The 13,408-nt window shown below is 50.8% G+C and overlaps 1 protein-coding gene across 1 annotated transcript; it reads right to left on the bottom strand.

Moving 5' to 3' along the window:
* Window positions 1-10,262: 10,262 nt before the first annotated feature.
* LOC116969160 (zinc finger protein 239-like) lies at window positions 10,263-12,686 on the bottom strand. Its single transcript, XM_033016082.1, has 4 exons — window positions 12,548-12,686; window positions 11,408-11,535; window positions 11,050-11,130; window positions 10,263-10,943 (listed from the first exon to the last, which is right to left on the bottom strand). The coding sequence occupies exons 1-4, from the start codon at window positions 12,684-12,686 to the stop codon at window positions 10,263-10,265; spliced, it is 1,029 nt and encodes a 342-aa protein (XP_032871973.1).
* Window positions 12,687-13,408: the final 722 nt, after the last annotated feature.

Raw genomic sequence — 13,408 nt, 5'->3', positions numbered from 1 at the left:
GTGTATGTGTATGTGTGTGTGAATGAGTGTGTGAGTGTGAATGCGTCTGTGTGTGTGTGAACGAGTCTGTGTGTTTGTAAATGTGTGTGTGAATGAGTCTGTGTGCGTTTGTGTGTGTGTATATGAGTCTGTGTGTATATGAGTCTGTGTGTGTGAGTCTGTTTGTGTGTGTCAGTCTATATGTGTTTGAATATATGTGTGTGTGAGCGTGTCTGTGTGTGAATGTGTGTGTATATATATATGTGTGTGTGAATGTATGTGTGTGTGTGTGAGAATATGTGTGTGTGTGAATATGTGTGTGTTAATATGGGTGTGTGAATATATATATGTGTGTGTGTGGGTGTGTGAGCGTGTGGGTGTGGGTGAGAATGTGTGTGTGAATGAGTCTAGGTGTGTGCGTGTGTGAGAATGTGTGTGTGAATGAGTCTGTGTGTGTGTGAGAATGTGTGTGCGAATGAGTCTGTGTGTATGGAATGAGTCGATGTGTGTGTTTGTGTGAATGAGTCAGTGTGAATGAGTCTGTGTGAATGTGTGTGTGTGAATGAGTGTGTGAATGAGTCAGTTTGTGTGAGAGAATGTGTGTGCGAATGAGTCTGTGTGTGTGTGTGCGAATGAGTCTGTGTGTGAGTGAATGAATCTGTGTGTGTGTGAATGAGTGTGTGTATATATGTGTGTGTATGAGTCTGTGTGTATGTGTGAATAGGTCTGTGTGTGTGTACATGAGTCCGTGTGTGGGTATATGAGTCTGTGTGTGTGTGAATGAGTGTGTGTGTGTATATATATGATTTTGTGTGTGTATATGATTTTGTGTGTGTATATGAGTGTGTGTGAATGAGTGTGTGTATATGAGTCTGTGTGTGTATATGAGTGTGTGTATGTGTGTATATGAGTGTGTGTGTATATATGAGTGTATGTGTGTATACGAGTCTGTGTGTGTATATGAGTGTGTGTGTGTGAATGAGTCTGTGTGTGAGTCTGTGTTTGTGTGTGTGTGAGTCTGTGTGAGGTGGCGGGTGTGTGTGATCAACAAATAGTACAAATAATATAGTCTTTCGTAGTTCAGAGCTGATTTGTTATGTTATGTAATGTGCCTGATGGCAGTCAGGAAGAAGCTGTTCCTCAATGTAGATGTTACAGTTTTCAGTTCACAAAAGACAGGAAACAAAGAGTAGGGATTAACGAGTCCCTTTCGGAATGGCAGGCAGTGACTAGTGGGGTACCGCAAGGCTCAGTGATGGGACCGCAGCTATTTACAATATACATCAATGATTTGGATGAAGAGATTCAAAGTAACATTAGCAAATTTGCAGATGACACAAAGCTGGGTGGCAGTGTGAACTGTGCGGAGGATGCTATGAGAATGCAGGGTGATTTGGGAGAGTGGGCAGATGCATGGCAGATGAAGTTTAATGCGAATAAATGTGAGGTTATCCACTTTGGTAGCAAAAACAGGAAGGCAGATTACTATCTAAATGGCGTTAAATTGGGAAAAGGGGAAGTACAACGTGATCTGGGGGTCCTTGTACATCAATCTATGAAAGTAAGCATGCAGGTAGTTCAAGTTCAAATGAGTTTATTGTCATGTGTCCCTGTATAGGGCAATGAAATTCTTGCTTTGCTTAAGCACACAGAAAATAGTAGGCATTTACTACAAAACAGAGAAATGTGTCCATATACCATGATATAAATTTATACACACATGAATAAATGAACTGGTAAAGTGCAAACAACAGAAAGTGGTTATTAATATTCAGAGTTTTGTCCGAGCCAGGTTTAATAGCCTGATGACTGTGGGGAAGTAGCTATTCCTGAACCTGGTTGTTGCAGTCTTCAGGCTCCTGTACCTTCTACCTGAAGGTAGCAGGGAGATGAGTGTGTGGCCAGGATGGTGTGGGTCTTTGATGATACTGCCAGCCTTTTTGAGGCAGCGACTGCGATAAATCCCCTCGATGGAAGGAAGGTCCAATGATGGACTGGGCAGTGTTTACAACTTTTTGTAGTCTTTTCCTCTCCAGGGCGCTCAAATTGCCGAACCAAGCCACGATGCAACCGGTCAGTATGCTCTCGACGGTGCACCTGTAGAAGCTAGAGAGAGTCTTCCTTGACAATCCGACTCTCCGTAAACTTCTCAGGAAGTAGAGGCGCTGATGAGCTTTTTTGATAATTGCGTTAGTGTTCTCGGACCAGGAAAGATCTTCAGAGATGTGCACGCCCAGGAATTTGAAGTTCTTGACCCTTTCAATCATCGACCCGTTGATATAAATGGGGCTGTGAGTCCCCCTCCTACTCCTTCCAAAGTCCACAATCAGTTCCTTGGTTTTGCTGGTGTTGAGGGCCAGGTTATTGCGCTGGCACCATATGGACAGTTGCTCGATCTCTCTTCTATATTCTGACTCATCCCCATCAGTGATACGCCCCACAATAGTGGTGTCGTCAGCGAACTTGATGATGGAGTTCGCACTGTGGTTCGCTACGCAGTCATGGGTATAGAGTGAGTACAGCAGGGGGCTGAGCACGCAGTCTTGAGGTGCTCCCGTGCTGATTGTTATCGAGGCTGACACATTTCCACCAATACGAACAGACTGTGGTCTGTGGATGAGGAAGTCGAGGATCCAGTTGCAGAGGGATGCGCAGAGACCCAGTTCTGCGAGTTTGGTAACCAGTTTGGAGGGGATGATTGTGTTAAATGCCGAGCAGTAATCAATTAATAACAGCCTGACATATGAGTTTTTGTTGTCCATGTGGTCCAGTGCGGAGTGGAGGGCCAGCGAGATCGCCTCCACCGTTGATCTGTTGTGGCGGTACGCGAACTGCAGTGGGTCCAGGTTTTTGTCGAGGTAGGAGTTGATTTACTCCATGATCAACCTCTCAAAGCACTTCATCACCACCGGCGTTAGTGCCACTGGTCGATAGTCATTGAGGCACGTCACCTTACTCTTCTGGGGCACCGGTATAATTGATGCCCTTTTAAAGCAGGTGGGGACCTCAGACCTCAGAAGTGAGAGGTTGAAAATGTCCGTAAAAACTCCCGCCAGTTGGTCCGCACAAGTTTTCAGAACACGACCGGGTATACCATCAGGACCAGATGCTTTTCGGGGGTTCACCCCTCTGAAGGATTTCCTGCAGGCAGTGAAGAAAGCGAATGGCATGTTGGCCTTTATAACAAGAGGAATCGAACATAGGAGCAAAGAGATTCTTCTGCAGTTGTACAGAGCCCTAAATACACAATACACAATACACAATACAATTTATTGTCATTTGAGCCCCAGTGAGACACAGCCATACAAACAAAGACAATGTCCTACAGACATACACACAATTAAGTTCACACAAACATCCATCACAGTGAACCCACTGTGATGGAGGCAAAGTCTTTTCTCTCCCCTGCTCTCCATGTCTCTCCCGATGTCCAAGCCCCAGGCGGGTGATGATAAGTCCCACGGCCATTTTAGGCCGCGCGGGGCGATTTACGGCCCCGCTCCCGGTCTGAAAGTACAAGGTCGGAGCCCCAGCGTGCGATGGTGAGTCCCACGGCCATGAAGCCGTGCCGGGTGATGTATGACCCCGCTCCAGGTCGTTCCAACCCCGCGACACGGGCTGGAGAAGTCGCGTTGCGGGAGCTCCGGGAAGCGGTCTCTCTCTCTCCCCCCGGACCCGCGAGCTCCCGATGTCCCAGTCCACCGGACCTGCGGCTGCGTTGCTGGAGCCTCCGAGCCCCAGGAGTCGAGTCGCAGCAGCGAGTCACCACCGCTCCCCACGCACCGAGGCCGGCCAGCCCCACGATGGTGAGTAGTCCGCAGCTCCACAGCTCCGCAGACTCCCGAGCCCCCGGGTCGTTCAGGTTGGAGGCCGCTCCACGGTGCTAGGCCCCAACGACAACGGAGACCCGACAGGGAAAAGGTCGGGTCTCCCGTACAGGGAAGAGATTTAAAACGGTTTCCCCCTCCCCCTCCCCCGCCCCCCACATATACACATTTAAAACCAAGCTTAAAAAAACACAAACACTACATTTAACTAGACAAAAAAAAAAAAAAGACAGACAGGCTGTAGGAGCCGCTGCAACGAGTCGCGCCGCCACCAGGGACCACACCTGGAGCATTGTGTGCAGTTTTGGTCCCCTAATTTGACGAAGGACATTCTTGCTATTGAGGAAGTGCGGCGTAGGTTTACAAGGTTAATTCCCGGGATGGCGGGACTGTAATATGCTGAGAGAATGGAGCAGCTGGGCTTGTACACTCTGGAGTTTAGAAGGATGAGAGGCGTTCTCATTGAAACATATAAGATTGTTAAGGGCTTGGAAACACTAGAGGCAAGAAACATGTTCCTGATGTTGGGGGAGTCCAGAACCAGGGGCCACATGTTAAGAATAAGGAGTAGGCCATTTAGAACGGAGACGAGGAAACACTTTTTCTATCAGAGTGTGGCGAATCTGTGGAATTCTCTGCCTCAGAGGGTGGTGGCGGCTGGTTCTCTGGATGCTTTCAAGAGTGAGCCAACTAGGGCTCTTAAAAATAGCGGAGTCAGGAGATATGGGGAGAAGGCAGGAACGGGGTACTGATTGTGGATGATCAGTCATGATCACATTGAATGGCGGTGCTTGCTCGAAGGGCTAATGGCCTACTCCTGCACCTATTGTCTATTGTCTATAGTTTTATTGTCATATGTCCCAGATTAAACAATGAAATTCTTACTTGCTGCAGCACAACAAAATAAGTAAACATAGCACAAGTTCAAGTTCATATTTATTGTCACATGCCCCAATTAGGGTACAGTGATATTTGAGTTACCATACGACCATATGAGTAAAAATATCACAATCCACAATATAATTTCACATAAACATGATCCACCATAGTGGATCAGCTCCGCAATGTTAAATTCCGCGCAGCGCCTGCTGCTTGAAGCTCCAGGATTGTCTCCGGTCTGGAAAGGCTGCACCAATCTAGTTGTTAGGCCGCGAGGTGGTCGAAGATGTGACACGGAAAAAAGTTGCATCTCTGTCACGGTAAGTAACTGAAAACGGTTTGGGTCCGATTTCCTCCCCCCCCCCCCCCCCCCCCCCCCCACCTCCACCGCCCAAATCAAACATTCCAAGAAACATTAGAACACATTTAGACACACTAAAGATCACAAAACAAGTCTACTATGACTAATGAAATAATTGGTACCCATGCAGTCTATATTACTAAAACTCTGATCTTGACCGCTTTTGGCCCACTGTGCTGCGATTTCCGACAGAACGCCGCCACCTACGGCCGTCATTTTTGGCCACCTCGCTCAGAGCCCCCTCCGCCTTAAAGGAGCAGAGGATATTTCCCAACGATGACAAATCAGAGAGATATTAATGTTTTTTTTTTAAATCACCATTTTCTCTGCTGCCCCTGCTGGAGGGAGGGGGAGGGACTATAAAACCAGGAAGTGGTCTCCCTCACTCAGTCTCTTCAATATGGATGAAGCCAATGGTCACGTCTCTCTGAGCTCTGAATAACACTGAACAAATGTCTACATAACTGTGAGTCCCCTTAATGTGGTTTGGAAATTAAAATATGGTTTGTATGAGGTAAAAAGGCACTGCCTGCAAATGATTGTTTGGGTGATTTGGCTTGAAGTTAAAAGGCATTAATTACTGCAAATGGTGGCTTGGGAGCTTTGGCTTGAAGTTGAAAGGCACTACTTACTGCAAATGGTGGCTTGGGAGCTTTGACTTGAAATTGAAAGGCACTACTTCCTGCAAATGACGGCTTGGGTGTGGCTTGAAGTTGAAAGGCACTACTTACTGCAAATGGTGTCTTGGGTGCAATGGCTTAAATTTAAAAGGCATTACTTACTGCAAATGGGGGGGGGGGGGGCGTGGGTGCATTGGCTTGAAGTTGAAAGGCACTACGTACTGCAAATTGTGGCTTGAAGTTGAAATGCACTTCATACTGCAAATGGTGGCTTGGGAGATTTGGCTTGAACTAGAAAAGGCACTACTTGCAGCAAATGGTGACTTAGATGCTTTGGCGTGAAGTTGAAAGGCACTACTTACTGCAATTGGTGGCATGAGGTTGACAGGTACTACTTACTGCAGATGGTGGCTTGGGTGCTTTGGCTTTAAGTTGAAAGGCACTACCTACTGCAAATTGTAGCTTGGGTGCATTAAGTTGAAAGGCACTGCAAATGGTGGCATGAAGTTGAAAGGCACTGCTTACTGCAAGTGGTGGCTTGGGAGCTTTGGTTTGAGGTTGAAAGGCACTACTTACTGCAAATGGTGGCTTGGGAGCATTGGCTTGAAGTTGAAAGGCACTACTTACTGCAAATGGTGGCTTGATTGCTTTGGCTTAAAGTTGAAAGGCACTACTTACTGCAAATAGTGGCTTTGGAGCTTTGGCTTGAAGTAGAAAAGGCACTACTTACTGCAAATGGTGGCTTGGGTGCTTTGGCATGAAGTTGAAAGGCACTACTTACTGCAAATGGTGGTTTGGTTGCTTTGGCTTGAAGTTGAAAGTCATCTCTTACTGCTAATGGTGGCTTGGGTGTGGCTTGGGTGTGGATTGAAGTTGAAAGGCACTACTTACTGCAAATGGTGGCGTGGGTGCATTGGCTTGAAGTTGAAAGGCAACACTTACTGCAAATGGTGGCATGAAGTTGAAAGGCACTACTTACTGCAAATGGTGGCTTGGGTGCTTTGGCTTGAAGTTAAAAGGCACTACTGCAAATGCATTTACTCCCTGTTTGTACTGTATATTGATTTCAGATAAAACGCTAGCACTTACGACTGTGATTTTGGCCATCTTACTCTGCCCCCCTCTGCTGAGCAGGTGCAGAGAATTCTTCCCATCAATGAAAAATAAAAGTGTTATTAGTTTTTTTTTAATGTTGAGAATCTCTCTCCTGTCAAGCACTCCATGAAAGCCACATCGTTTCCGGTGGGGGGGGGGGGGGTAGGGGTTATAAAACCCGGAAGTGTGGGTGTGGCTCAGTCTCTGCATGATGGGGGAGGGAGAGGTCCCGACTCTGTCTGAGCTGTGAATCAACTGAACACACTGAATGTCTACTGAAGTGTGAGTTTGGTGTTTTGTGTGGTTTTATGGTGTTTTCACCCTGCATGAAATGGTATGAAGCTGCATTTGAATGTGTTGGCCTTGCACCCTGCTTGAAGTGGAATGAAACAGCACTTGAATTTGGCGGCATTGCATCCTGCTGAAAGTGGTATGAAACTGCACTTGAATTTGGTGGCCTTGGATCCAGCTTGAAGTGGTATGAATCTGCACTTGAATTCGGTGGCCTTGCACCCTGGTTGAAGTGGTTGGAAACTGCACTTGAATCGGTGGCCTTGCACCCTGCTTGAAGTGGTAGGAAACTGCACTTGAATTCGGTGGCCTTGGATCCAGCTTGAAGTGGTATGAAACTGCACTTGAATTCGGTGGCCTTGCACCCTGCTTGAAGTGGTAGGAAACTGCACTTGAATTTGGTGGCCTTGCACCCTGCTCAAAGTGGTAAGAAATTGCCCTTGAATTTGGTGGCCATGCACCCTGCTCAAAGTGGTAAGAAATTGCCCTTGAATTTGGTGGCCTTGCACCCTGCTTGAAAAGGAATTTGTAGGAATAGTCATGAGTCAACTGTCAGCCCACCAGCCGTGAGTCAGCTGCCAGCAGATCAGGCTTGAGGGACTGAGCTGCCACCCCAAAAACCCATACCAGCACTCCAGAAAGCCCCCCTACCTGCCACCAATATTGGAATTGGTGGAGAGGTGGAATATTGCGTCGGGGGACCAGCCCTCCCGTGTGAACATGGGACCCAACGGGTCCCACTTAGTCCAGTTCATTCTAGATACTGAACCTGCGCTAACACTTTATAGTTGAACAGTTGAAACAAAAAGAATGGATTATTTATGTTACATCATGTCAAATGCTTAGTCTAGTAGATAATATATGTGTGTATAGTGTTCCCGATGTTGGGGAAGTCCGGCACAAGGGGTCACAGTTTAAGGATAAAGGGGAAATCTTTTCGGACTGAAATGTGAAAAACATTTTTCACACAGAGTGTGGTGAATCTCTGGAATTCTCTTCCACAGAATTTAGTTGAGGCCAGTTCATTGGCTATATTTAAGAGGGTTAGATGTGACCCTTGTGGCTAAAGGGATCAGGGAATATGGAGAGAAAACAGGTACAGGATACTGAGTTGGATAATCAGCCATGATCATATTGAATCGAAGGGCCGAATAGCCTACTCCTATTTTCTATGTTTCTATGAACGGACACCGCATTCTCGACAGTGCCAAGGAGGGCTTATATTAGGAACACTTCTCTATTCGTTTCCCACCACGGATGGTTGACCTGCTGAGTTCTACCGGCACTCTGGAGGGAATGGACAGGCGACGTATCGGGTCTGTGCCCTTCTTTGAACTGATGGGAGTCGGGTGAGAAAGCTGGAAAAAAGAGATGGGGTCAGGCCAGACTCCAGGACTTGGTTGGAAAAGAGAGACGGGGTCTGGACAAAGCCTGGAAAGTGATAGGTGGATACAAAATGCTGGAGTAACTCAGCGGGACAGGCAGCATCTCCAGAGACAAGGAATGGGTGATGTTTCAGGTTGAGACCCTTCTTCAGAAGTGAGAGGTTGATATAGGTGAGAGAGCCACAAGAAACTGCAGATGCTGGAATCTTGCAAAGAACATAGGTTAGTTAGATGCACAGAATCTCTTGGCCAGAATAGGGGAATCGAGGACCAGAGGACATGGGTTTAAGGTGAAGGGGAAAAGATATAATAGCAATCTGAGGGGTAATTTTTCAACACAGTGGTGGTGGGTGTATGGACCAAGCTGCCAGAGGAGGTATTTGAGGCTGGGACTATCCCAACGTTTAAGAAACAGTTATTGACAGGTACATGGATAGGACAAGTTTGGATGGATATGGGCCAAACGCAGGCAGGTGGGACTACTGTAGCCAGGACATGTTGGTCAGTGTGCGCAAGTTGGGCCGAAGGTCCTGTTTCCACACTGTTTCACTCTATGACTTTAACATAAAGTGTTGCATTAACTCAGCGGGTCAGGCAGAATCTGTGGAGAACATGGATAGGTGACGTTTCACAGAGTGCTGCATTGACTCAGCGGGTCAGGCAGAATCTGTGTAGAACATGGATATGTGACATTTCACAGAGTGCTGGAGTAACTCAGCAGGTCAGGCAGCATCTGTGAAGAAAATGGAAATGTGACATGTCACAGAGTGCTGGAGTAACTCAGCGGGTCAGGCAGCATCTATGGAGAATATGGATAGGTGACAGTTCGGGACGGGACCCTTCTTCAGACAGACACTATGTTAACAGATGAGGGGATGGTGAGCAGACTGTAGTAAGTGACAGAACGATGGAAATTAAGGAGATAAAACGATGTGAGATAAGGAGAGAGGAATTTATATGTGCAGCTTTAAGGGACATTGGTCAGGTAGAATTTGGAGCATTGCATACAGTTCTGGTCACTCCACTGTTGGACTGATGTGGAGGCTTTGGGGTAGGTACAGAGATGGTTAACCAGAATGGTTTAAAAAAAAGGAAATGCAGGAACTTGTTTACAAAAGAGGACACAAAATGCTGGAGCAACTCAGCGGGACAGGTAGCGTCTGTGGGAAGCAGGTATGGTTGACGATCCAGCAGGTGGTCAAGGCGGGTGAAGCCCTTACCACAGGACATGCAGGGGAAGGGAAGCTCACTGCTGTGGGTATGCCTGTGCTGCCACAGGCTGGACATGCGGGTGAAACCCTTGCCACACTCAGCGCACAAAAAGGGTCTCTCTCCGGTGTGCATCCGCTGGGGCTCCCACAGCCCCCGTGCGCTCTTGAAACGCTTGACGGAGTGGGAGCAGCCGCCCACCGGCGTGGGCCCGCCGGTGCTGCCGCAACACCAGCGAGCTATCAAATGCCTCACTGCATTACAGGCATACGTAGGGCTGGCCAGTGGTGTTCACCCGCTGGTGAGACATGGTGTGGGAGGTCCTGGCAATGCTCTCTCCACACACCGGGCTGGGGAAGGGATGGTCGCCGGCGTGCACCCGCTGCTGGGACAGCAGCCTGGAGGACTGGGTGAAGCCCTTGCCGCAGTGGGTGCAGGTGTAGGGGCGCTCCCCGGTGTACAAGGGCCCGTGAACCAACAGGTCCATGGTCAACACAAAGCCTTTGTCGCAGTCGGAGTAGGTGAAGGGCCGCTCACTGCTGTGCACCAGCCGGTACTCCCACAGCCCCGAAAAAAAGACAAAGCTATTGGCGCAGGTGGAGAAACACAGGGCTTCTCACACTGGTGCTCCCGCAGCCCACGTGCGCTCTTGAAACGTTTGCCATAGTGGGAGCAGCTGGTCGCCGGCGTGGGTCCGCCGGTGCTGCTGCAACCCCCGCGTGCTGTCAAACGTCTCACCACAGTACGGGCAGTCATAGGGCTGGCCACTGGTGTGCACGTGCTGGTGAGACAGGGTGTGCGAGGCCATGGTAAAGCGCTCTGCACACACCGGGCTGGGGACGGGACGGGCGCCGGAGTGCACCTGCTGGTGGTAGTGCAGCCTGGTGGAGCAGGTGAAGCCCTTGCCGCACTGTGCGCAGGTGTAGGGCCGTTCGCCGGTGTGCAGGCGCCGGTGCACCTTCAGGTTCATGGACGACTTGAAGCCTTTGCCGCAGTCGTTGCAGGTGAAGGGACGGTCGACGGTGTGCACCCTCTGGTGGGATAGCAGCCTGGTAGAGCATGAGAAGCCCTTGCCGCACAGGGCGCAGGTGAAGGGCCGCTCGACGGTGTGGGTGCGCTGGTGCTTCAGCAGGTAGTAAGACTGGGTGAAGCCCTTGCCGCAGTCGCTGCAAGTGTACGGGCGCTCCCCGGTGTGCACGCGCCTGTGTACCTTCAGGTCCTTGGACGACGAAGCCTTTTTCGCAGTCGGAGCAGGTGAAGGGCCGCTCACTGCTGTGCACCCGCCAGTGCTCCCGCAGCCCCGACAACCAGCCAAAGCTCTTGCCGCAGGTGGAGCAGCCATAGGGCTTCTCACCCATGTGCACCCGCTGGTGGGTCTCCAGCTGGCTCGGGTGCTGCCAGGCCTTGTCACACACGTCGCACTCATAACGCTTCTCCTTGTTGTGCCCCATCATGTGGTCTTCCTCAGCAACGGCTTCTAAACCCTGCAGGAGGAGAACACAAAGGGTCAGCTGTCCAAACAGGACATTATTAATGTATCAACATTACTAATGCTTGAAGGGGGTAGAAGGGCAGGGGGATGAGGGGAGTGACGGGGGGGGGAGGGAAAGAAGTGAGGGGAAGGAGGGGAGAGATGGTGAGGAAGGGGTATGAGGATGGTGGGGAAGAGGGATGAGGACGGTGGAAGTGAGGGGAGGGGGCGGGGGGAAATAGGGGAGTGGGGTTGAGGAAGCAAGTGGGAAAAGGGGGGGTCTGGCCAACCTGGGGGCGCCGAGCATCCAGGCACCGCGTCGAGCCGCCCGACCACACGTCCGGCAGCCAGTCGCCCTGCACCTTGATGTACACCCGCCCGCCCTGCGCCGTGACATCTGCCACACGCACAACCACACCTGGAATATTGTGAGCAGTTTGTGGTCCCCTAATTTGAGGAAGGACATTCTTGCTGTGGGGGCGGTGGAGGCAGGTTCTCTGGATGCTTTCACGAGAGAGCTAGATAGGGCTCTTAAAAATAACGGAGACAGGGGATATGGGGAGAAGGCAGGAACGGGGTACTGATTGGGGATGATCAGCCATGATCACATTGAATGGCGGTGCTGGCTCGAAGGGCCGAATGGCAACTCCAGCACCTATTGTTATTGTCTAACCGGCGGCTTGACGTCATCCCCAAAACCGAGGGGCACCTGGTGGCGACATGCATCAAGGGAAGAAGGTCACAGAGTGCTGGAGTCACTCAGCGGGTCGGGCAGAGTCTGTGGGGAACGCGGATAGTTGCAGCGCGGCCTCCCGCCGATAGCTGGGGCATTATACAGGACCAGAGACGCTGCATTACCGCCTCCCGCCGAGAGAGGGCGCTACCGTAGGAGCACAAGAGACCTGCAATCCGCCCGCCCGCCTCGGGGCGCCGGCCGCAGGATCGTCCTTTGAGAGGGGAGGAGGGAGGGGGTGGGTGGGGAAAGGACGCGGCGTCGGCGGCGGCAGCTGTTCCCACCTGAGCTCCCGGCGCTGGCCTCGTCCTGTCAATCCCATCGTGGCGACCAGGTCCCGCCCTCTCCTTGCGTCACGAAGGACCAGGTCCCGCCCCCACCGTACGTCACAAATGAACCGGCCCCGCCCCCTACTTGTTTCACAAAGGACCAGGTCCCGCCCCCTACTGTATCACAAAAAAACAGGTCCCGCCCCTCAACCCCCACCAATGACTGGCAGCATCACGCCCCACTCCCCCCCCCCCCCCCGACGTCACAAAGGACCAGGTCCCGCCCCATCCTTGGGTCACAAAGGACCAGGTCCCGCCCCTTACCCCCACCGTAACGGACCGCCCCAAGTCACGCCTGCCTCCAGGCCCCGACGTCACAATTGACCAGATCCCGCCCTCTCCCTGAATGACGGGTAGCGTCACGTTACGCCTCCCCCGGCTACGAAGTGACAAAAGACCAGGTCCCGCCCCTCCATGCGTCCGACCAATCAGAGCCGCGTCCGTTACGTCGAGCCGTAGCCCCGACCCTCGGACTGACAGCGTCCTCCGCCAATCGGAGGCGCCCATTCCGCCCTAGCAACGGTTGTCACGGCGAGACTGGCCCCGCCCCCCGGCTCCTACACCACGTGGTAGGCGGGGGAGGAGAAACAATCACAGCAGCTGCAGAGGCTGCAAACCTGAGATAAAACCTCAAGGGGGGCCAGACTACAATATGATGCAGCAACTCAGCAGGACGGGCAACATCTCTGGAGAGAAGGAATGGGCGACGTTTCCAGGTCGAGACCCTTCCTCAGACTGAGTGTCGCAGGAGAAATGTAGACGGTGATGTGGAGTGAAAAGCTTTTACACAGAAACATAAACAATAGGTGCAGGGGTCGGCCATTCGGCCCTTCGATCCAGCACCGCCATCCAATATGATCACAGCTGATCACCCACAAACAGTGCCCCGTTCCTATTTTCTCCCCATATCCCTTGATTCCGTTAGCCCCAAGAGCTAACTCTTGCTCTCTCTTGAAAACATCCAGTGAATTGTCCTCCACCGCCTTCTGTGGCAGAGAATTCCAGATTCACAACTCTCTGAGTGAAAAGGTTTCTCCTCATATCAGTCCTAAATGGCCGACCCATTATTCTTAATCTGTGACCCCCTAGTTCTGGACTCCCCTTTCATCGGGAACACGTTTCCTGCATCTAGCCTGTCCAATCCCTTAATAATTGTATATGTTTCTATAAGATCAATAGACAGTAGGTGCAGGAGAAGGCCATTTGGCCCTTCGATCCAGCACTGCCAT

Source organism: Amblyraja radiata, unplaced genomic scaffold (assembly GCF_010909765.2).
Source record: "Amblyraja radiata isolate CabotCenter1 unplaced genomic scaffold, sAmbRad1.1.pri S116, whole genome shotgun sequence".
NCBI classification, from domain to species: Eukaryota; Metazoa; Chordata; class Chondrichthyes; order Rajiformes; family Rajidae; genus Amblyraja; species Amblyraja radiata.
The sequence above is the reverse complement of the archived record's forward strand: the minus strand, read 5'-3'. Positions and strand labels throughout refer to the sequence as shown.